Source organism: Brachyhypopomus gauderio, chromosome 5, assembly GCF_052324685.1.
Source record: "Brachyhypopomus gauderio isolate BG-103 chromosome 5, BGAUD_0.2, whole genome shotgun sequence".
Classification (NCBI taxonomy): domain Eukaryota; kingdom Metazoa; phylum Chordata; class Actinopteri; order Gymnotiformes; family Hypopomidae; genus Brachyhypopomus; species Brachyhypopomus gauderio.
The window spans coordinates 32379016-32403870 of NC_135215.1; the positions used below are offsets into that span (position 1 = coordinate 32379016).

The window sequence follows — 24855 nt, forward strand, 5'->3', positions numbered from 1 at the left end:
TAAAAAAGATGATGCATAAGTGCTTGGAAATGATAACAGATTATAACTATATTAATAGTTGGTAAAATAACTTAATCTCATCCATTCCAGGTGCATCAGTTGATGGGGACTTTAAAGAGAGACCCTTACCTTATTCATTACAAAACTTTACAGAGCCAGAGAATGAGGACTGCGAGAAAACAAGCAACATGGGGACCCTCAATTCTTCCATGCTGCACAGGAGTGCCAACTCCCTTAAAAGCCTTACATCAGAGTTGGAACAAGGAGCAGGAGAAGAGGAGGAAGAACCGGAGGAGGTGGTCCACCTCCCAGAGGAACGACCCAAAACACCTCATTTACCTGTTCTCCGGCGGACCAGATCCCAGTCGAGGCCCCAGCAGGTCAAGTTCTCAGATGACGTTGTGGATAACGGGTGCTACGACGACGTGGAGGTGCGTCAGCCCCCCATGAGCGAGCGCACTCGGCGAAGGGCGTACCGCTTCGATGAACAGGACCAGCAGCCACACCGCCACCACCACAACCACAGGCCTCGGAGGAGCCGAAAGTCTCGCTCGGACAACGCGCTGCACATGGTGCCCAAAGAACGAGCCCGCAGGTGCTTCAGAGAGGACCGTCGCCAGCATGCCCCCGTGACCCCTGCCCAGTACGGACAGCACCCGCACAGCCACTCGCATGCCCAGTACGGGCTGCAGAACCAGGCTGCACAAAGATTCCTTCGCTTTTATGGAAACGACGATGACTGGTGTTCTACTTGCTCCTCCTCTTCTTCAGAATCAGAGGAGGAAGGCTTTTTCCTAGGTCAACCAATTCCCCAACCCAGGCAACCTAGGTATCAGTATTACACTGACGAACTGCCTAGTCAGATATCTGCACCTTTTGGCTCAAGGACAAATTTCAAAAAGAAGAAAGGACATAAGGGAAAAAACTGTATAATCTCATAGACTTCACATCAAAAGCAGTTCTCAAAATGAAACGATAAAGCTCTGCATTTTAAATCACCTTCATTCAAATGCCAGAACTGACTCTAATTCAAAACATTCTGGCAATGTGAGGAAGCAGGCACTCTTGTTTGAGAAGATAAGCTCTGGACTTTCTAACTCGATGAACAAAGTCCATGCCAGTCTTGCCAGGCAATAATATCATGAATAAATGCATTATACAAACAAAACTTAATTTCTGCAGCAACTGGTATGTGCATTAAATAACAGGTCACTTATAGTTGTGGACAGAATGAAAGAATATAATATTTATAAAGCACCATATATAAATGAGTGAATATTTAACAATGCAAATATAATTGTATATTTTGTAAAAACAGTTCTGATTTAAAGCAGATATTTTTATATCCCTGAAAAGATTTTTTTAAACAGATCAAAGTACTAGAATAGTTGTCGACAGTGGTTTGCAGCTCCACTTTTGTTAATCGAGGTTTTCCAAATAAAAAAGGTCACAAGATACATTGCAGTTAAACCCCTGATATCTCGGCTTACTTGCTTTTTTCTACTAAAGCAACTGATGAAAAACACACCCCATGTATTTTGCAGAGCCTATCTGGTTTGAATTGTATTTATGGCTCACAGTAAACAGATCAGTGTAATCTGTATAAATGCAAAAACTGGAACATAAGGCTGATAATAAAAGCATATGGAAGTTATACTTTGTTTGACATGCTTTTCTTTCACAGACACACATGGAAACTTCTGGAATGCATTAGGAAGTGGTAAAAGCACAACTGTTAGAAAAATCATGGTTTATTACAATATTTTTAATGTATGAAAGTCTTGTATATTACTTCTGGATTTTTAAAAATCAAATAACGACTTGGCAAGTAAACAAAAGAAATACTCATTTGACATTAAACCTTTTCTTTGAATCACAACTGTGAACACTGCAGTTTGAGCTACAATGAGGGACATCCAACAAATGAAGCTGAAAGTTTGTTTCTTAGTGTTGTGGCTCCCATTTTAGCTCCATGATTCCCAGTAACATATCTGAGATCTTGTAATGAGCATTAATAATGGGCAGGAAGCAACACAATTGGTTCATATCAAAGGTCCTCCACACAGTCCAGCGTACTCCGTACGTCTTTTTCAACCGAGGGGTTGTAGAAAGTGCTTTGTGTCACTCCGGCAAGCTCAAGATGACCGGTCAGCCTTGAGGACGGCGTCTACCTCGGATATGAAGTGGCGAAGGTCTTCCAGACATCTCTGCTTCAGGTCCATCAGGTTCTCCTTCAGTGCAGTCTCAAGCTGCTTCTCAAGGGTCGGCTGCTTAGCAACCAGCATCTTAACCACCATCCCAAAGGTTTCACAGTCTTGCCTATATAACTGGGAATAAGGAATTGAACAACAGTATGTAATGTTATAATTCAACACAAACAGCTGTGTTCTTATGCAGATTCCAAAATAACACTTAAATATACAGTATTAGAAAATGAATCCTGCAAGCACTTAACAGTAATGTTGTACTACAGTGGCAACCTGTCTGCAGTCCCCCATTCTAACAACAAAACAACACTCCAGAAAATCAGACGCCATTTCTTCAAAGGCTCACAGATTCAGCTCACTGGTGAAGAAAGGAACACAGAAGAAGGAAGCTATACAGCTTTCTTTATGGTCACAAACATCTCAGTTGTGATGCCCTAACCCTTTAATTATCCTAATGAACCCTAACCCTCTCATTACCCATATTCATATTTACAGACACCGCCTACTGCAGGACTTCTGGAGTCAAGACTTCTACCCAGTGACGTCAACAAGCATTTACTTTGTGACTCTCCGTCTAACCTACTTTGTTTTAATAGGAAAAAAGATATGAAGTAATCTGGTGAGATATATTAGAAGAAGCACAGAGCCTCGAGGAAAATAAAAGTGTTAAAATGAGATTATAATTAAAGGAACAGAATGAAGTTTGGGGGTTTGACAAGTTAGGTTCAGGGAGCAACGAAAGATGGGACAACTCAGAAGTAGCAATTTAACAAAAGAGATTATTACAGATCTGTGTGCAGCTGTCATAATGTGGGGAAGTAATTCTCACATCACAACTGGAGCAAAGGTCAAACTTCATTACATAAAAAGTCACGTACAACTGAGGTGCATGCAAGAGTCCTTCAGAAACGGTGGGAAGGACAGTCCGTAAATAGATGCTAGAAAATATATTCGGGATAGAGGATAACAGTGGGGTGGATAGATAGGAAAGAGGAAGAAAGAAGAAAAAACAGGCAATAGAGAATAGATGGAAAGATCATTAGATCACCGCAAGGAAGAAAGCAAGCTAGTAGAACATTTAAACATAGACCGGCACAATAGAGAGACTTATAAGAATGGGGCTAATGCTGAAAGGTTAAAACTAACCATACAGAGATGGGAGGGAGACTCAACACTGGGACAGTGGGAGACTAGTGACACAAACTGGAAGTAAGACAGAAACTGGGAAAGGCTACTGGGAAGACACTACCCTCTGGTTTAAAAGAGAAGTAGTCTGAAAAGTTTGACAATTTTATTTTCTTGCCCTGGCTCAACTACATGGGACTGTCCTTTATACGAGAGATGCAAATATCATGTTCACACTCTTCCCACCACTCTACACTAAATTAAAGGATTCTCAGAGTTTCCAGCAACCAATACACGTTGCTCTACTGTGCAGTATCTTATGGATGTCCAGACATTTGGGTGTTATTTGTATATAGGGAAATGTGGTGGAATTGGTTACAATTAGACTCATTTATTTTCCAAGTAAAGTAAATAATCTCTCCACAAGCCTTTCTCCGTGCCTCTGACAGACACTGATTGTTTTTTCTGGGCTTAAATATTGTGTAGTCTTCTGGAAACTTTAAAGTAATATGTAAGATTCAATATGCTGAAGGCAATAAACAATAAAACAAATTCAATCACTTCAAATGATTTCCCTCGTCGTTTTAGCATCATCCCTGCCACTAGCCTCAATTATAATAAAGCAACAAAATAAATAAACTAACAAAAACAGTAGCACAACAGGAACAGTAGCACAACAGGAACAGTAGCACAACAGGAACAGTAGCACAACAGGAACAGTAGCACAACAGGAACAGTAGCACAACAGGAACAATAGTACAACAGGAAGTGCATTCTCTGCATTAGGATGTAATAATGGCCGTGACATTCAGCTGAGTTCTGGGAAGGTCTTCAGCCTAACTCTGAAGGAGAGCTAGGAGCCCAGAGAAGTCTGCCACCATTACTTAAACAAACAGGAAGCTGGAGTATGACTTGTGCCTGATCTTGTGTGGCTGGGTTATGCATCGTTTCTGCTCCTAAACAGAGGGAGACCAGGACTTGATCTTATGGCCTGATAACTCACGGCCACACAAGCGGGATTTTGCAATAAGACTCCACGCTGGAGCCACCACAGGACCAGTGGGTGGAGGCCGGGGGAGGGGAGCATCGGTCTGTGAAACATTACAAATATCACACAGCCTTCGCACAGAGGAGAGCAGTTTGGCACAAATGAAGGCTGAAGCAAGCAGGGGTCCACAGTAATCAAGGAAGTGGGAATAATTATTTGAGGGCTGGTACACATTAGGGAATATTAGGAGCTACTTAATCACTGGGGCTGTAAAGCAGAGTACTCAACAGGGTATAATAAGGCAAGTGGATGTATTTCGTTTAGGTTGATTGAAATGATGAATGAAGTTGGAGTAATCATTCCCAGCCATCATCAACAGGAGATTCTAAGCTAAATAAGCTAAACAGTTAGGACTAACCAACAATCACAACACACAAAAAAAAGCTCCAATTTAGCATCCAACGTCCATTCAGAAATATAAGCATGTAGCTAAACCCATTATTTATTTCATGACTGAAGTGTAGCTCTATGTTAATACCCAGGATCACACTTGACTCAAGAAGTGCTACCTCTTCATTAGGGCAGGAAATGTCCACACAGCTAACAATCACAAGCTCTCTGGGGTCCAGTTAACACACCCACCTACCCTCACAACCGTTAGGGCCGCTGAAAGAATTGTACACTTCAAACATGACACATTTGGCATTATTGGGGCTGAATTAAATTAAAATGCATACATATCTTGAATGCATATATCCAGTATATTATAATGGCTTTGATGTTTTTCCTTTGGTCATACAAAGGAGAACTGAACCAGTGTCACTTCTCCCCTTCCCCATGAAGGTTCTGCTCTGTGTTACCAGAGCTCAGTGCAGTTGTAGAGGCCTGTTACCTTTTCGATCTCCATGGCTTTGTTTGCGATGGCATGAGCCCGACGCGCCTCTGGACTCTGTCCAAGATCCTCTTTGATCTTTGCCTCTTCACCCTGTTCCACTTTGAGACCTGGCATCTCGTCCTATTAACAGCACCATGATACAGACACAGGATGCCAAGGCTTGGTGATCATAGCACAAAGACCAACACGGCAGGGAGACTACTTAACGTCTACCAAAGAAAATTATTTACAATATGATGTTTGGAAAATGTACCTAAACTTAAAAAAAACTTTAGTGGTTCCAAAAGATGATGTCCAGGTGATATGTTTTTGTTTTTAGGAAGCACATACCCTTTAACCCTACGGTATTTTTTAATGACTGACACTTTTGGACAATGAGGTCAGGGTACTCTACCTTCTAAATAAACATATATTTTAAAGTGTGTAAAATGAAAGTGAAACATAATGTCAATTCCATACAGGACCTGCAATTTAAATGTTATTCTTGTTGTTGATATTAACAACAAAGCTACAGCTATAGATGAATTTTACAAATTAAGATACCTGTGAAAAAATAACTATGAAAAACACTCAGAGAAACCTACAGTGAACACAGTACGAACCTCAGACAGATCATGTTCTGTCTGTCTGTCATGTAGGCAAATCTTTGAATTTTATGCCACATAAACATGTTTTTAACCACAGAAATAAATACATGAAAATAACCCCATTAAAAACATAATGTCCCATGTGAGTCTGTATGTTAATGCAACACCTTATACCTTAGAAGACGACAGTGAGATATGTGGGGATCCACCTTGAGATTCACCAAGACAGTAGCTGGGTGCTCGTTCTCTCTCTTGAGAGACTGTAAGGGAGAGAGAACAAATCCATCTTTTAAACTTCAAGTGCGATGCACACACATCTGGAATTCAGAGAAGAGATTGCCAGAGGATTTTATCAAAACAATATTACAACCGTTTTTAGATTTTATTTTTAAAAATATGATGAGTGTTGTAGCATGAACAAATTCTGAATCAAAGCAGTTAGTTAATGGGAGTGAGTCAGGGAGAGAGACAGAGCCTACAATAAAAGACATAAATCATCCCAGTATGATTCAAGTCGATTAAACTGGTTATCATTCTGTCCAGTGGGTAACTATAAGTATATTGAGTATACAGGTGAATCTCAATACATTTGAATATCATCAAAAAGTTCATTTATTTCAGTAATTCTACACAAAAAATGATACGACAAACTGTTAATGTTGATGATTATGGATTACAGCCAATGAAAACCCAAAATCATTATCTCAGAAAATTAGAATATTATACAAGTCCAACTGAAAAAAATTATTTTTAATTCAGAAATTCAGTAAATGCACTCAATACTTGGTCGGGGGTCCTTTTGCATGAGTTACTGCATCAATGCAGCATAGCATGGAGGTGATCAGCCTGTGGCACTGCTGAAGTGTTATGGAAGCCCAAGTCACTTTGATAGCAGCCTTCAGCTCATCTGCATTGTTGGGTCTGTGTCTCTCATCTTCCTTCTGACAATACCTCATATTTCTATGGGGTTCTCTATGGGGTTTAGATCAGGAGAGTTTGCACGGCCAATCAAGCACAGTGATACTGTTATTAAACAGGTATTGTTACTTTTGACAGTGTGAATAGGTGCCAAGTCCTGCTGGAAAATGAAATTTACTTCTCCAAAAAGCTTGTAGGCAGAGGGAAGCATGAAGTGCTTTAAAATGTCATGGTAGACGCTGACTTTGGTCTTGATATAACACAGTGGACCTACAGCAGAAGATGGCATGGCTACACTAGAAGATGGCATGGCTACACTAGAAGATGGCATGGCTACACTAGAAGATGGCATGGCTACACTAGAAGATGGCATGGCTACACTAGAAGATGGCATGGCTGCACTAGAAGATGGCATGGCTACACTAGAAGATGGCATGGCTTCACTAGAAGATGGCATGGCTTCACTAGAAGATGGCATGGCTACACTAGAAGATGGCATGACTACACCAGTAGATGACATGACTACACCAGTAGATGACATGACTACACCAGTAGATGACATGACTACACTAGAAGATGACATGACTACACTAGAAGATGACATGACTACACTAGAAGATGACATGACTACACCAGTAGATGACATGACTACACCAGTAGATGACATGACTACACTAGAAGATGACATGACTACACTAGAAGATGACATGACTACACTAGAAGATGGCATGACTACACTAGAAGATGGCATGACTACACTAGAAGATGGCATGACTACACTAGAAGATGGCATGAATACACTAGAAGATGGCATGAATACACTAGAAGATGACATGACTACACTAGAAGATGACATGACTACACTAGAAGATGACATGACTACACCAGTAGATGACATGACTACACTAGAAGATGACATGACTACACTAGAAGATGACATGACTACACCAGTAGATGACATGACTACACTAGAAGATGACATGACTACACTAGAAGATGACATGACTACACTAGAAGATGACATGACTACACTAGAAGATGACATGGCTACACTAGAAGATGGCATGGCTACACTAGAAGATGGCATGACTACACCAGTAGATGACATGACTACACTAGAAGATGACATGACTACACCAGTAGATGACATGACTACACCAGTAGATGACATGACTACACCAATAGATGACATGACTACACTAGAAGATGACATGACTACACCAGTAGATGACATGACTACACCAGTAGATGACATGACTACACCAGTAGATGACATGACTACACCAGTAGATGACATGACTACACCAGTAGATGACATGACTACACTAGAAGATGACATGACTACACTAGAAGATGACATGACTACACTAGAAGATGACATGACTACACCAGTAGATGACATGACTACACTAGTAGATGACATGACTACACTAGTAGATGACATGACTACACTAGTAGATGACATGACTACACTAGAAGATGACATGACTACACCAGTAGATGACATGACTACACCAGTAGATGACATGACTACACCAGTAGATGACATGACTACACCAGTAGATGACATGACTATACCAGTAGATGACATGACTACACCAGTAGATGACATGACTACACCAGTAGATGACATGACTACACTAGAAGATGGCATGACTACACTAGAAGATGGCATGACTACACTAGAAGATGGCATGGCTACACTAGAAGATGGCATGGCTACACTAGAAGATGGCATGACTACACCAGTAGATGACATGACTACACCAGTAGATGACATGACTACACCAGTAGATGACATGACTACACTAGAAGATGACATGACTACACTAGAAGATGACACGGCTCCCCAAACCATCACTGATTGTGGAAACTTCACTCAACACCTCAAGCCCTCTCCACTCTTCCTCTAGACTCTGGGACCTTGATTTCCAAATGAAATGCAACATTTAGTCCTTGGATCCAACCCTGCATGTACATATAAGTATTTTAAGTACACATACAAGTATATTTTCTTTTGCCTTGGTGCAAATGACAGTGACAATAGGTACACTGGTAAAGCCACAGCAGGATAAGCCCTGAGAGGGGAAGAGTGTTGGTGGTGGTCTGCCACAGACAACTGCTCCATCCAGACCCTTCCTGACTGATTCTTCTCTACAATACTGGAGATTTGGGCTTTCCTGGTGCCTGTGTCACTACTGATGGCATGACGTGTAGCCCTTCCAGAACGCCACATCCATGTACCGTCGGAAGGAGGTCTGCTGTACCTCCCCGTATAGTCTCAAGAGCATGACGGAGATACCAGGCCATACCAGGAGTCATTACACAAGGAGAGCTGGACAGGGCCATTGAAGGACATCAGACCTGGGACTGCTATCTGCTCCTTTGTGTGAGGAAGACCAGGAGGAGCACTGGCTCCAACAGAATGACTTCCAGCAGGCTACTGGGGTGTATGTTTCTGAACAAACTGTCAGTAACAGACTCCATGAGGGTGGCATAAGGATCAGCATCCTAGAGGGTGTCTGGGACCACACAGTCCACCATACAGTCCACCATACAATTCACCATACAATTCACCATACAGTGCACCATACAATTCACCATACAGTCCACCATACAGTCCACCATACAATTCACCACACAGTCCACCATACAATTCACTATACAGTCCACCATACAATTCACCATACAGTGCACCATACAGTCCACCATACAGTCCACCATACAGTCCACCACACAATTCACCACACAGTCCACCACACAGTCCACCATACAGTCCACCATACAATTCACCATACAATTCACCATACAGTGCACCATACAATTCACCATACAGTCCACCATACAGTCCACCATACAATTCACCACACAGTCCACCATACAATTCACTATACAGTCCACCATACAATTCACCATACAGTGCACCATACAGTCCACCATACAGTCCACCATACAGTCCACCACACAATTCCAGTCCATCATACAGTCCACCATACAGTTCACCATACAGTCCACCATACAGTTCACCATACAGTCCACCATACAGTTCACCATACAGTCCACCATACAATTCAATATACAGTCCACCATACAGTCCACCATACAGTTCACCACACAGTCCACTATACAATTCACCATACAATTCACCACACAGTCCACCATACAATTCACTATACAGTCCATCATACAGTCCACCATACAATTCACCATACAGTCCATCATACAGTCCACCATACAGTCCACCATACAGTCCACCATACAATTCAATATACAGTCCACCATACAGTCCACCACACAGTCCACCATACAATTCAATATACAGTCCACCATACAGTCCACCATACAGTCCACTATACAGTCCACCATACAGTCCACCATACAGTCCACCATACAGTCCACCATACAGTCCACCATACAGTCCACCATACAATTCAATATACAGTCCACCATACAGTTCACCTGACATTCACCAGTGGTTCAGAACTGGCAGCTTCCCCATGGGCAGCTAACACAACTGAAGCACTTTTTCAAGTCACTCTGGGTAAGAGTGTCTGCTAAATGCAATAAATGTAAAAGCATTTATGAATGCTCACTGCATATATCAATGTTCATGAAATATTCAACGTTCTCCCCCTCAGGGGAAAACTCTGGTATGACTGATAAGGCAGTCTGGTGGTAGTCAGCCTGACACTTCCATGAACACAAGCAGAGACATACGACCTTCAGAGCCACAAAGCACAGGGCAGTCAGGACAAGAAGTGAAATCCATCTGCTTGAATTCAGAATGGTTGAACAGTGGGTGTATCTCTCATTCTGTAATGCATTTAAACTATCAAATTCAGAAAATATATTTATCATTTCCCAGGGATGTTGCTCTAGGCTGTTTGACTCAGTAAGTATGTCACAAAAACAAAAAAAAAAGGAAGAACATTGGTGCATCTGGAACAAGTGGACATCTTTGCCCAGGGTTCTTTGGCATATCAGTGTTCATGCTGATATCTCCAAACTTCAGCATATCAAAGAAGATGTTGGTAAAAAAAAAAAAAAAGGTGACAAGCAAATCTCTCCGTTCAGAGGAAAACTGTAGCAAAACTATGCAAATGTCCACACACATTTCTGGACACCTAGGACATTGTCTGCCTCCTTTGATGTGCTGTTAATTAGCAGGGCAGCAGGGCGGGGCGAGGGGCTGCGAGGTAACAACATGACGCCTGTGTGCTGGTGTCTTTACAGCCTCTTCAAAAGAACGCTCCAGGTTCTGCAGGAACGCGGCCTGACGCTGGTAGAACAGAGAGGCCTGCGGTGAGTCGAGTCGCTTAGCACCACATAAATATCCCCCTTAAAACTGACTTTGAAAGTCTTTGAAATGACAACTGTAATAGCAAAGTCTAATAGTGGAAGGACCACAAGAAACCGCAATGAATAGAGCTGCAATTCCTACTTTTGTTTTCCAGTGTATTAACCTCTCAGGGGGTATTTTCAGTAATTATGCCAATGTCAAGCAAGAGATGTTTGTTGGACACAATTAAAATGTTTTTCAAATGCTCCACACCACAACCCTCTGTAGTCCATTTGACAAGGACTATAATTTAATATTTCTGGTACTAAAATGTTAAATACATACAATAGTACAATGACCATTCTTGTGTGTAAATGTGGTTGCTCATGTAGGAGTGAAGACAAACCATGAAACTATTTAACACGCAGAAGGTCAAGCACAATGGCTGCATATGCGGCATGCCAGACACGTCTGTCAAACACGAAAACAAGCTGGTCCTGAAGCACTCAAGAAACCACGAATGTACCTGCACACACAAGCATGCACATGTCAGACCATGGAGCAGATAAAGAAACGTTCATCTGAACACGCAGGGAACCTCTTTTGAGCGATTACTGTTTTAAAGTACTCTCTGCATTCCTCACACTCACATGCATGAAGCACACTCACAGAAACAGAAGCTCTTCAAAGTTGGAGGTCCCAAAATTCAAAATATTCATAGCTGATGGCTTGTGCTGTTTGGGATTTATGTAATGACATTGTAATCCAGCGCTTTATTTTATCTGGCCTGAACGGGTTTGCAGTAGTAATATACCTCTAGACTGCAGGAAAGTAATGTGAACAGTGAAGTGAGGAAATATATTACTGAGGACGCACACAGGTTACGCAGCAAATCACTGTATGATTTGTGCTGTAATGACCAAGATTCTGCTTCAGAGAGAGGAGAGAAAAGACAAGGCCAGGAATAAGAGTGAGGGAGAGCCAATGCTGACCCCCCCCCCCCCCTTCCCACACACACACACACACACACACACACCCCCAGTGCCACAGCAGCGGGAGGCAGCAGGGCCCTGGTCCTCTGTTAGCCTCCGATAACACACGTGCAGTCTTCACTCTGCCTGGCTGGCCTGCCGGGGCGTGATTAGACCATGGGTTAAAGCAAGAAATTTTCATTTGACTGAAAATTTTTCCTGGCAAAAGACAATGCTAGCAATTACTGAAAATGTGGTGTAGTTGGGACACGACCTCTTTTGCATAATTCTACACAATAAACACATTTATAAAGTATATTTATCTAAACAGCCTGTGTAAGGAGAGAAGAGAGAATCTATGAAGCGACAAAATGCAACACCTGAGCAATAAATGTACATAAATCTGGGGGTCCTCTTCAGAAAACTATTTAAAGATCAAGTCAAATTTAGTGAATCCTGGTGAGTTTTAAAAGGTATGAAGCTCTCTTGTTTTTATCAAATTCACTATTCACAAAAACATAAGCCGTAAGATTACCTGCTTTAAGTAGGTATGTTACAAAAAAATTACACTGGATAGAGCTTTTAAATACAAACAGAACAAAACCATCCATGTTAAGCCTGGTTTAAGCCATTATATTTGACGCGGCGCGTGCGGGCGGCGCGGGCGCCGAAAATGACGTAATCGCGGTGGCTCCACCCGTGCGCGAGAGCCTCGCGTGCTGGTGATTCGCAAGGTCGTGCACCTCTCGAATTTTGTAACTAGTGATGGGATTTTCGGCTCTATTTTGAGATGCGGCTCTAATGGCTCTTCTTACTTTGGAGAGCCGGCTCTTTTCGGCTCCCAAACGGCTCCCCATATATATTTTTACATTATTAATTAATTAATAGCTTAAACCTAATTTTATAACATTTTGTTTCATTACTGACATTGTTAAGCAATTGTGATGAGTAAAAATGCTGCATAACAATGCTTTATAAATGAAACTTTTATTATAACCAATTATTAAATTATCACAAAATAGCACCAAAATAGAACGCAATACAGCTTGGCCAATTGCCTGCCGTTTCCACAAAAAAAGTGGAGATAACTTTTTTTTTCAGTGTTTTCCCACCACATTATTAACTGAAAGCTGCGTGGGATTGGTCAGATGTGTGGAGCACACGCTTGACATGGGGGCAGTGGAGATATTCTTTGCAGTGTTGTCCGAAACGATATGTGGTAGTATAAAGAAACACCCCTCAAAACAGGGGAAGGAACATTTACCTGATGAATTTTAATGTTGCTTTGTGTTCCAGGTTTGAAAAGTGCTAAAGTAGGCTAAAGTAGGCCTACTTGAAAATGTAACTGTATTTTGTTTCACAACAAATAGCTGTCTGACTGAATCGATGTGATAAAAAAGCGAATTATTTCGAATAATTTCGAGTATATGTATAAATATTTAAGTTTAAGGTGCTGGGAAATATTGAAAAGTGCTTGAATTCCACCTTGCAAAGGTGTATGAACCCGGCATACATAGCTTTGTTCATTGCGCTGGAGAGACCTCGGGTCCTCACGCAGGGGCGGAGCCACCGCGATTTTCGGCGCACGGACCCTCGCGCTGGTCGCGATGCCCCAAGTAGTATAAACTTAGCTTAGGCAGAAGCAGAGGAGGGAGAGGGAGAGACAGCGAGGCACCGAAGGACAAATAAAAACTGTGGCACTTGCAGAGCACAAGCGCAATACTGAAGGAAAAAGCGGCTCCCAAATAGGATCCTAAAACGGCTCCCATTGTGGAGCCGGTTCCAATCGTTCACTTCAAAGAGCCGGCTCTTAGAGCTGGATCGTTCGCGAACGACACATCACTATTTGTAACTTCGCACGCGCCGCGCCTCAGCACAATGAACAAAGTCATGTTTGCAGGGTTCATACACCTTTATAAGGTGGAATTAAAGCACTTGCACGTCACTTTCAAGGTCCATTTCAACACGTTTTCAATGTTACATTTAATTAAGTTAAATATTTATACATATACTCGAAATGATTCGAAATAATTCGCTTTTTATCACATTTTTTAATGGTTGTTTATTTTCAAAACACCCAATCTTAATGTCTTCACGTTCTCTCATGTTTCCTGGAATTACAAGAGGCTCGTATTTGTTAACGTAATGCAAGAAAACTGTTCAGTCAAGACAGATATTTGTTGTGAAACGAAGTAGTTACAATTTCAACATTTTAAAGTACTTTAGCCTAAATTCCAGCACTTTTCAAACCTGGAACACATAGCAACATTAAAATTCTCCTGTTTTTGAGCGGTGTTTCTTTATACTACCACATATCGTTTCGGACAAGACTGCAAAAAGAATGTGACGCGTCAACTAGCCTCCGCCGTTCGCGCAAGTTTGCACGAGGTGTACAGAGTCGCGCGCTACGGTCACGCCAGGCAGGAGGGAGGTCACTTTTCTACATAATGTCCGTAAATCTGAAGGCGGAATGACCCGCAAGTCAATCAAATGACACCGCGTCATCCATCCAGCGCTGATGAGCGCCAGTGAGAATCCTATTTCGGCCACAAAAGATAGCACGCACGCGCGTGTGGTTTATTATGATTTGACGGATTTTTTCCCCAGAAAAATCAAATGACGGAAATCCGTCGTAGTGACGGAGAACTTTAACCCATGGATTAGACACGCCTGCTCAGGTTTCACGCGGCACGGAGCGAGGGCCCTGGAACACAGAGCTACAAACGCAGCCCTACGTCCCTGGATGTGGGGGACGGGGCTTTCAAAAAGACAAACTGCTTAGCTTCAGTTTAGTGTCAGTGCATGCGTTTGAAATCAGGCAGATTTGGACTGCATGTGGAATATGGAGAAATAATCAAGGAAATGGAGACCTCAGCTATAAAGAGTATTAACTAACAATGCTACCACTGCACTGCATTTTGCCAAGAAATATTTTTAGCTGGCCAACAGGAAGCCAAGCCCCACATGGTGAAAATGAGCAAGACAAATCAAAAGTATGTTAAGCTAATTAAAAATATGACATTTCACTTAAACAAGCATATTCTCCCAGATGGGAGTCAAGCAAAGGAAAAAAGCACACTGTGTTTTTGTTGGTATGTACCTACCTGAAGTAGCCAACTCTTCGGAGTTCATAAAATCACAGAAACAGACACATTTTAATACGAACCGTGAACAAATATAGCCCTGATTCTGAGGGCTCACAAACCACCTAAGTTTGTTATTTTTTTTCAACATGAAAACAGACAGACACCACGTCCGCTGACCTGGAGGGAAGGTACTCCTCTTGGGCTGGCTGGGGTGAGGGCCGTCCGGAGAGAAGCCGCGGCTGCTGTGTGCGTGGGGGGAGGGGGGCTTCTCCCTCTTCCCTGGGGACAGCTCACGCACAGAGGGGTGAGAAGCTCTCCGCCTCGGGGCCTCCCGCTCTTCTCTGAACACAGAGAATAGAAAGAACCTTACAAAAAACAATACGTCTGCTCAGGTTGTAAACAGTGGTTATTTTTATTGTAGTTCATATTGGCGTCGTCTAAATGGACAAAGCTATATCTATAAATGCTTGTAAGGCATTCTAAAGGAAGATGACCACCAAACAAGTCTAACTGAAACAATGAACAACAAAGACACTTAGGAAACTTAGGAACTTACAAGTATGTTGTTTCTTAGCATGCGAGAGTTTACAACAAATGTAAAACAAATGTGAAAATACATTGTTATTTTCCATGAAATAAAGCACAAGCTCTGTTGAGTACCCTCGGTCCGTGGTACGTGTATCACAGTCATCCCCTCTGTGGCACACACTCATGGAGCTGGACCGGGGAGGTTGTAACCTTTGACCCCTGGTACTGGTCTGAGAGGTCACTCTGCCACTGTTCCTAAAATAAGAAATTACACAATGTACACTGCTACATGAGCAACTGAGAACAACTGCTTTTGTAGTGCTTAAATATCAAAACATGTACAACCTGGTCAGAGGTCTATAAATTTAGTATTTCAAAGAGAAACACACATTACCAGCAGATGCAATATTTCATCAACACAATAAACATTTCTGGGGAGTTGTCTCATCGGTTTATGAAGATAATACTTGAATAACTGATATTATTATAATTATATTATTATTGAGTAATTATACTTAAATGTAATACATTTTTGAGTTTGAGATTTGGGGTCCTTTGTTCACAAACAAATGGTTTCCAGTGTACCGATTGCTGCTGCTTCTAATCTTTAGTCAAGAGGCCGATCTTTACACATGACCTCATGGATCCACTCCCTCCTTTGGTAGCAAAACTACAGCTTTGCTGCTCTGAAAATCCTAATAACAACTTTAAGTTAAGCAGACAATAAGAGAATGTCCCAGCACAGTCAAATCCTGAGGGCTACAGTACAGTAAGACCGGGAGTGTGTCCTCTCACACCGTTTCCCCCAGTCAAATTCAGGTTAAGAGGAATTCAAATGATTAGGCATCCATGCATCTTTCCTTTACTTTTAATCTAACTATTTATTTTAGGAGTTTGCCCCTGGCTTTTCAAGTCTGCAGTTGGAGTCTCCTGGGCTAAAGGTCGGTGACACTGTAGAATGACCTCCTGACATCTATGTGTTTCAGAGTGTGGTCACAGAGTCACACTGGATAGGACACAGATGTAGCCAGTGACTACATCTACACTTCCAAAGTAATAAACACGTCAGTCCGGCAAAGCTTAAACTAACTCCACGAATAGAATCTGTCATTAATTAAATGCATGTTGGAAAAACCATGTGTGACAACTTTCATCCAGGATTTCATTGCTGCCTGCCCCAATTTGGTCATATCTGCTGCAACAGCTGTAAAGGGAAGGTTTAGTGAGCCCACTGTTGTGTCTGCTGGTGTCTGTCATTTGGCAGGCTGATTAGCAGGGGCTATATGACATGCCGTAACACTCTTTACACCGCCGTGAAGGTATAAATGAACCAGTGGCACCTGGTTACCACGACCTGTGGTTGAACTCAGATCACAAACCAAAGAGTGGACTTCACATGGGCTTAGAACTTTACTGACCTAAGGTCAGTCTGAAAGACCCCAGAGCCCATCCGCCATTTGCTATAAAGATGTAACTTTATTGGATCGCTTCTGTTTCAATTTTTATATTTGGCTGTGAATAGTAAAGGTTCTGGTGATAGAAATAAAAACACAGATAGGGTTTCAGAGGCAGGGAGTTATTGTGAATGAATAGGAACTAAAATAGACCAGTAAAAAACCTTCAGCAGTCCACAACACATGAGAGTTTTCTTTTCCTTTTTATGGTCTACAACAAGAGCTGAATGTTGAGGACCCCTCTGACAGGAGAAAGCTTTTTTAGTCCACGGGTCATGCCTCAGTGAGACTAGTGTTCCACAGTGCCTGGTCCACACTAGTTCTTAGCCCTGGTCTGACAAACAGGGTCGGATAGGTGCAGTCTCAGCCGTTGTGGAGACACAGAGTCAGGAGAGACAGGTGTTTGTGTGTGTGTGTGTGTGTGTGTGTGTGTGTGTGTGTGTGTGTGTGTGTGTGTGTGTGTGCACACCATATCCCAGTCCTGCTGTGAGGATGAAACAGGAACTTCAAATGGGAGTTCAGTACAGTGGCTGAGCGACACGGAGAGTGGAGAGTGGCGAAGACCATGCAGGCAAAATAAACAGTGGCGTTCTTTCACACACAGCAGGACAGACAACTGCGGAGTCCTACAAATGTGCACAACAGATCCCAGACGATCCTTCACCGAGTTTCCAAGCTTTTTAAGTAATCAGATCTACAAGATGTGTTTTCCTTTCGTTTACCCCATAAGACCTGCCAGCAGTGACCCCCTCCCCCCTCAATTTTTTCCCCTCCAGGCAAAATCAAGTACATTTAACGATTTCTTATACCACAAAGTTAATGCTGGGAGGACTTTTAAAATAATCAAAACAAAACAAAAAAGATAATTGGTTACCTCAATCACAAGGTGCTTTCATCCAGCTCTTTAATCAGCTTTGTAACTGGCGAGATCAGTAAAAGTTAATTACCGTCAGGCCAGCACATAAAATATTAAAGACAAAATTGGGGCCTTGGGTTGCTTTTGCAAGAGTGTATGAACTAACCATTAAAGAGTTGCTGAGGTGACTTTGAAGGTTCAAAGGAAAGCTGTCTGCCGACCATTTGCACTTCAGACATGCTTGACAGGGTGGCCATTTTGGCTCATTATCTGCCATTCATCATATGAGGTTACAAAGATCTACAATGAAGCAGACTGAGAAATCCACAGGCAATGTCTGCTGACTGGAGTCCTGCTTTGCTCAGAACCATTAAGACCCCACAGACACCCCCTTAGTGAGCGTGCACATGCACAAATTGGCTACACAGACACACCATCACAGGTTCTGAATAGACATCCTCAGACGTTGAGCTATAGTGCTTGCGTGTGGTTGAGCTTTCTGTCTGGCCCACATGCTCGGGGTGACAGCCTTGGTCTGGGTCACGGCTACACACTCAGAGGACTTTCCCAGAGGACCCATTACCATTAACTTACTCATCATTACAGCAGCAAGACACAACACAAAAGCCCTGCGTTAAGAGCTTTTATTCACTTCCTCCTTACAGGTTTCAATGGAAATATAGTATTTGATGCACTTTATCCCATTTTAGAGAATTGAGGTAAATGGTAACCATCACCGTATAGCAGTGTGAACTCTGTCAAGCACATAGATTAAATCTTATAAACCATTCCTGGAATCTGCTCAATGATTAGGCTATATATTTCCAACTTTGGACAAATTCTGTGCACGGATAGAGAATTTTATTTGGTTTCTGAGATACGACTCAGAAACCAAAGAAATGATTTAGTGTGAATTTACAAGCTATAAACCAGTTAAGTGTGAAAAGCCTACAATAATTTTCCTGCCTCTGGCTAGTCCACAAGGTATAGTCACAGTCACAAACAGATAGCATCCTATTATTCTGAAAAGGTTCTAGCTATAATACAACAAGAAAGGTTGGGCTGTAGATTAGTTACAAAAACATCCAGCGTATAACTGAGCCATTCCCAAGCATAACCACTTAATGGAGAAAGAGAAAACTCAGCTAAGATCAGCAGTTAAAATGCCATGTCCTTATTCAGTATTCAGTGCAGAGCTCCGGGCCCGTCCTGAGTCCAGCCCTCCCTGCTGGCTTTGAGGGACCTCACAGGGCTTTTGCATGTGGGCTTCAGGAACACACAGAGGTGGCCTTTGTGCTGAGCCTGGTGTCTGAGGGGCTTCTGGGAATAACGGAGGGTAAAACAGGGATGGGGAGGGGCCGGTGGACTTCATGCCAGTGGACTGTTGGCTCCCTGTTACGCCCAGAATTAATGGGCAGGGCTGGGATCAGATGACGAGAATGTACACAGCCAAAAGATTAAGCGTTGTGTGGGCTCTGACTTCATTCAGCGCAAGGGACATGGACTGATGAGGCATATGCATCATTGCAATAAGCCGCTCAAACCCGTTTATAATCGTTTTATAGTACACTCTACACTAAGGGGGCAGTAATGGGACATTTGATTGAAACTGAAAAAGACAAACAAGCAAAAGTTTGTTTGCCTTCATTGATCCTCAAAAACAATCCCAAACGTTTCCCTTAAAAGGTAGCAAACCCAGCAGAAAACGTTAGCCTTTCTGCTTTGTTGACCTTGATTAATAGCACCCATTATGCTAAGACACTTGCTAGATAAAAAAGACACTCAAAGTTTATGTGCCTGTACCACATTTCAGAGGACCGGGAGGCCCAAAAACCCTCACAAAGCATTTATAGAGGAAGAGTACTCTACTGCCATCTGTTGGGCTAGTGTAGATACACACACTGAAATCTCATCTATTTACATACATGCGTTCTCTAGGTCTGACCATGTCTGACCACGTGTGTCACTACACTGAAGCTGCAATATGTAAAAGGGCAAAAGCACTCTCCTCTTTACAGTCTCGTCTATTACACTCTCCTCTTTACAGTCTCGTCTATTACACTGTCCTCTTTACAGTCTCGTCTATTACACTCTCCTCTTTACAGTCTCGTATTATTTGTCTCCACTGATCCTTTGCTGATTTTGTAAGTTTACCCACTGACAGATATGGGGTGGGTTTCCCGAAACGTTCGTAGCGCTAAGTACTTCGTAACCTCGTATGAAACGTATGAGGTTAAGAAGTACTTAGCGCTACGAATGTTTCGGGAAACTCACCCATGAACAGTATTTAATTTTAAGGGTAGGTTTGTTTGAGAGGTAGGTTTATGAGAGATAGAATATCTAAAAGAAAATCCAGAAAATTACATTGTATAAAATATATACACTTATTTGCATTTTGCAGAGAGAAATAAGTATTTGATCCCTACCAAACATTAAGAGTTCTGGCTCCTACAGACCAGTCAGAAGGTGAGAAATCACCCTAAAACTACACGGGAGGAACTTGCTAATGATCTTAAGGCAGCTGGGACCACAGTCACCAAGAAAACCTGCAGTGCCCCCAGGGTCCCCCTGCTCAAGAAGACACGTGCAGACCATCACGAGATCACCAAGCATGGCTGGGGCATGAGAGGAGGGGCCAACAAACATTTGTCAAATCATGTGTGAATTATGCCGAGTTTATCCAATCGTATTCATTCAATCACCTCATGTTCACCTCGTGAGCTTATGAATTATTAGTATATAAGAAGAGAGTTCCGAGATGGGAATTAGCTCTCTTTTGCAGGTGCCTTGTGCCTTGTATTTCTGGATAATCCATACTTGCTTAATAAATTCATGTTACTTTAATTACCTTACCCAAGTGCTTCTGATTTTTATTGTGCTCACCATTTAAGGTTTACAGAATTTCAACCACAATATACGCGCACACGCAGTACAAAACTGCAGGTTTAAAGTGGTCAGCTTTTGTTTAGGACGGTGCTTTACCTCTGCTCAGCCTGTTTTACTGCCAAAGGATCTTCTGCAGAATCTCTGTAGTAGGAATGTGGATCCCCCTGCATGAGGAACACACCAATACAGTGGATGACCTTGGAATAATGACCTTGGAATAATACTCTATACTATATTCAATTATACTCATGGCTTTATTGGTTAGTGCAGTACAAACAGATTGCATAAATGATGAAAGACGCCTTGCCCTTCTGTGAAGTGGTCCACTTCTCTCTCCGCCGTAGAGGGCTCTTTCCCCGTAATAGCCTCTCTGATCATCTCCATGGTATCCACCCCCACTACGACTGTAGTCATAGTCACTTCCTCGATCGTCTTCTGTGCGGCTGAAGGCAGACCGCTTATCCACAATATTCACTACTCTCTGATAAGAAAAATAAATCTTATATTGCACGTCGAATACCTTTATGTGGAATACAAAACACTTACCAAACTGCTATTCCAATTAAATGCCTAAGTGCTTAGCATTACCCTATCACATCAGCATAATACTAAAATGTTAAGGTAAAGGCAATGTTGTTTAAAGTCAACAAACATTGCCTTTACCTTAAAGTAGTCCATTTTTCAACATTTTCAGGTGAGTTTAGTTTCACTTTAAGCTCTGCAAGTCAGGGTCACATGGTAATAATAATTTATATAAACTCACTTTATATAAACTCACTCACTTTATTAGGTACACCTGCTCATTAACGCAAATGTTGAACCAGCCAATCACATGGCAGCAACTCAATGCATGTAGGCATGTTGACATGGCTAAAACGATCTGCTGCAGTTCAAACCGAGCATCGGAATGGGGAGGAAAGGTAATTTAAGAGACTTTGAACGTGGCATGGTTGTTGGTGCCAGATGGGCTGGTCTGAGTATTTCAGAAACTGCTGATCTACTGGGATTTTCACGCACAATCATCTCTAGGGTTTACAGAGAATGGTCCGAAAATGAGAAAATATCCAGTGAAATATCCACTCTTGTCGGCTAAGAACAGGAAACTGAGTCTACAATTCACACAGGCTCACCAAAATTGAACAATAGAGAATAAAAACGTTGCCTGGTCTGATGAGTCTCGATTTCTGCTGCAACTTTTAGATGGTAGGGTCAGAATTTGGCATCAACAACATGAAAGCATGGATACATCCTGCCTTGTATCAACGGTTCTGGCTGGTGGTGTAATGGTGTGGGGGATATTTTCCTAACACACTTTGGGCCCATTAGTACCAATTGATCATCGTGTCAACGCCACAGCCTACCTGAGTATTGTTGATGACCCTATCCATAGCTTGTGACCACAGTGTCCCCATCTTCTGATGGCTACTTCCAGCAGGATAATGCACCATGTCATAAAGCGTGAATCATCTCAGACTGGTTTCTTGAACACGACAAGAAACTTCACTGCACTCAAATGGCCTCCATATTCACCAGATCTCAATCCAATAGATCACCTTTGGTATGTGGTGGAACGGGAGATTCACATCATGGATGTGCAGCCAACTAATCTGCAGCAACTGTGTGATGTTATCATGTCAATATGGACCAGAATCTCTGAGGAATGTTTCCTGTACCTTGTTGAATCTATGCCATGAAGGATTAAGGCAGTTCTGAAGGCAAAAGGGGGTCCAACCCGGTACTAGCAAGGTGTACCTAATAAAGTGGTCTGTGACTGTATATTTACCATGCACACATGCGCATACACACACTATATATATATATATATATATATATATATATATATATATATATATATTTACCATTCACATATATATATATATATATATATATATATATATATATATATATATATATATATATATGTGAATGGTAAAAGGAAACAATTAATAGAAGGAATCTGTACTGTTTCCTGTGATAGAGGCAGGAGTCGAATTGAATTGGAGGGGATGGGGGATTTTTTATTTTTATTTACTAGGGAGATGGCATTCCCTTGATTTTCCCTTCAAATTGACTCCTAAATGGAGGTTATGTGATTTAACTAAACTAGGATCTGGAAAAAAAACACTGCCGTTTTAACACAATAACCACACTATATTGATGTGCCTGATTAAACTTACTGTTCTGTCTATATACTGCTCATAGAGGTCCCTGATACTCCGATCTCGTCTGTATGACACTGTAACAAAAAGATGTTTGGTTTCTTTGCTTGTTTCAACAGCACTGTTTCAAAAGCATTATGTAGTTAAACTATTCATTAAAACATTGCAGGGCCATGATTAGTGCTTTCATGTAATCATTTAAAATGACTACATAATGTCTTCAACCCACTATACACCTGTAAGTGATTTATTAAGTAATAGATGTAGGAGACATGCAGAAAAGCCATGTGCTACTGTGGGATGGCTGTGGTTTATTTACTTAGCCAAAGTGATTAGTTGTTCTTCAACAGCTGAAGAGCGTGTGCTTTAGTAGTGTCAGCAAAGGTCTGGGATTTTAAATGTAAGTTATAAGGTTAATTTCCTGCCCTGTAATAAACTCTTGATTGACATGATAGTGACTGTCTACATTGTCTCCTATAGCTCACCAAGTCTATATTCTATCTCCTGTATCTCACCAAAAGTCATGTATTTGATCCCTAGAGTACACATACTGTCAGAGTGGTAGTTGAATGTGTAGTATAGTTACATCTCTCTGGATAAGTGCGCCTGCCAAACGTAGAAGAATTTCTCAGATGTATTAATGAAGCAAGTTGTGTGTGTCAGAACTGGCAAAAACTATTTTGTGAACCATTAACGTCTTCGACCAAACTGAAACGTAAGAAACTCACTCTTAACTCAGTGTTGAGTACGTAAGAAACTCACTCTTGACTCAGTGTTAAGTACGTAAGAAACTCACTCTTGACTCAGTGTTGAGTACGTAAGAAACTCACTCTTGACTCACTCTTAACTCAGTGTTGAGTACGTAAGAAACTCACTCTTGACTCACTCTTAACTCTTGAGTACGCAGATTCACTCGTCTTCACGCCACACGCTCTGAAAGGAGATGAACGCCAATTAACTCCTCAATGCACCAACAGACACATTTCATTACAATATAGCCGTTAGCTAAACCATGTCAACACAGCATTAGTAAGAACGTGTTTATTATTCAACAATTTCGCTATATCATACGTATTAATACAATAAATATAAGATTGCCGGCTACCTTTGCCTGCAGCTGCTAGCTGCTAACTAGCTAAACAACCCTGAGGTAAATGACGTCAGCTGGCTAGGCTAATGTTAACTTAGCTTCCGCTAGTTGTGATTACATGACATCTGACAAATATGTCAAAAAAACAAGATCTCGTTCAGCGTTGTGTGCAGGACGCCAGCTCAGTCGTGGGGAAACATCCCAGGTTGCATTTAACGTTATGACCCAATTGTACGGTCTCGCACAGTGAGCCAGCAGGTCTGAAGCCGCAACAGATAAACGATGTCAGACCTCCGACTACCACAACAACCTCCGCCGATGAACAGTGACGTCGTCCACACGCGCACAACAGCGCCATCTAGCGGCCGGACGGCGACACACGCTACGCTTAATGCTTCCCGATCACGTTGAACCTATATTGATAAAAATCTACTTTGAAATGCATTTTGAATTAAGATTTCTATGTATCTACCCGGTTTATTCACATTGTACTGTATTGTGTATAGTTTCCTTACTCTTAAAAAAAACAAATGTACTTTAACAACGGTCCGATCTTACATGTTAATCCAACACACGCATTTCCATATGGCTAACCACAGTATCAATCCACCAAAGTCTCCACCAATGCAGCACAGTGCGGGAAATCACACTCAACTATTATTTTAAAACTAAAACCGTGCCGGTTGTGATAAGAAACATATTCATCTGAAATGTTCTGTTATCCTTAATATCTTTCTAATTATTACAGCGACTTTTACTTTTTAATTCGAGTTTTTTTTTTTAAAGCCGATGTCAAATTACTTTATCAATTTATCAAACGTGGACA

The 24855-nt window shown here is 41.8% G+C and overlaps 2 protein-coding genes across 10 annotated transcripts in view; one reads left to right on the top strand and one right to left on the bottom strand.

Annotated features, from left to right (window-relative positions):
• prickle1a (prickle homolog 1a) overlaps positions 1 to 1654 on the top strand; it is a 67746-nt gene extending 66092 nt beyond the window's left edge. For 4 of the 5 annotated variants that reach the window (XM_077007172.1, XM_077007170.1, XM_077007171.1 and 1 more), the window contains one exon: positions 91 to 1654. In XM_077007172.1, the coding sequence (XP_076863287.1) occupies positions 91 to 941 (851 nt within the window). In that variant the 3' untranslated portion in view covers positions 942 to 1654. The remainder of the gene's footprint in view (positions 1 to 90) is intronic. The other variant, XM_077007174.1, reaches the window with a different exon arrangement.
• LOC143515162 (uncharacterized) lies at positions 804 to 24383 on the bottom strand. Of its 5 annotated transcripts, none has more exons than XM_077007178.1 (11): positions 24045 to 24383; positions 23826 to 23872; positions 22958 to 23016; positions 21088 to 21261; positions 20877 to 20944; positions 15717 to 15839; positions 15234 to 15397; positions 15075 to 15089; positions 5977 to 6062; positions 5213 to 5335; positions 804 to 2327 (listed from the first exon to the last, which is right to left on the bottom strand). In XM_077007178.1, coding segments are annotated over exons 2-11 (1005 nt in total). In that variant the 5' UTR covers positions 23827 to 23872; positions 24045 to 24383; the 3' UTR covers positions 804 to 2135. The 5 variants fall into 5 exon arrangements, with proteins under 5 accessions (XP_076863293.1, XP_076863295.1, XP_076863294.1 ...); XM_077007180.1 differs by having other exon boundaries at positions 23781 to 23872; XM_077007179.1 differs by having other exon boundaries at positions 23770 to 23872.
• Positions 24384 to 24855: the final 472 nt, after the last annotated feature.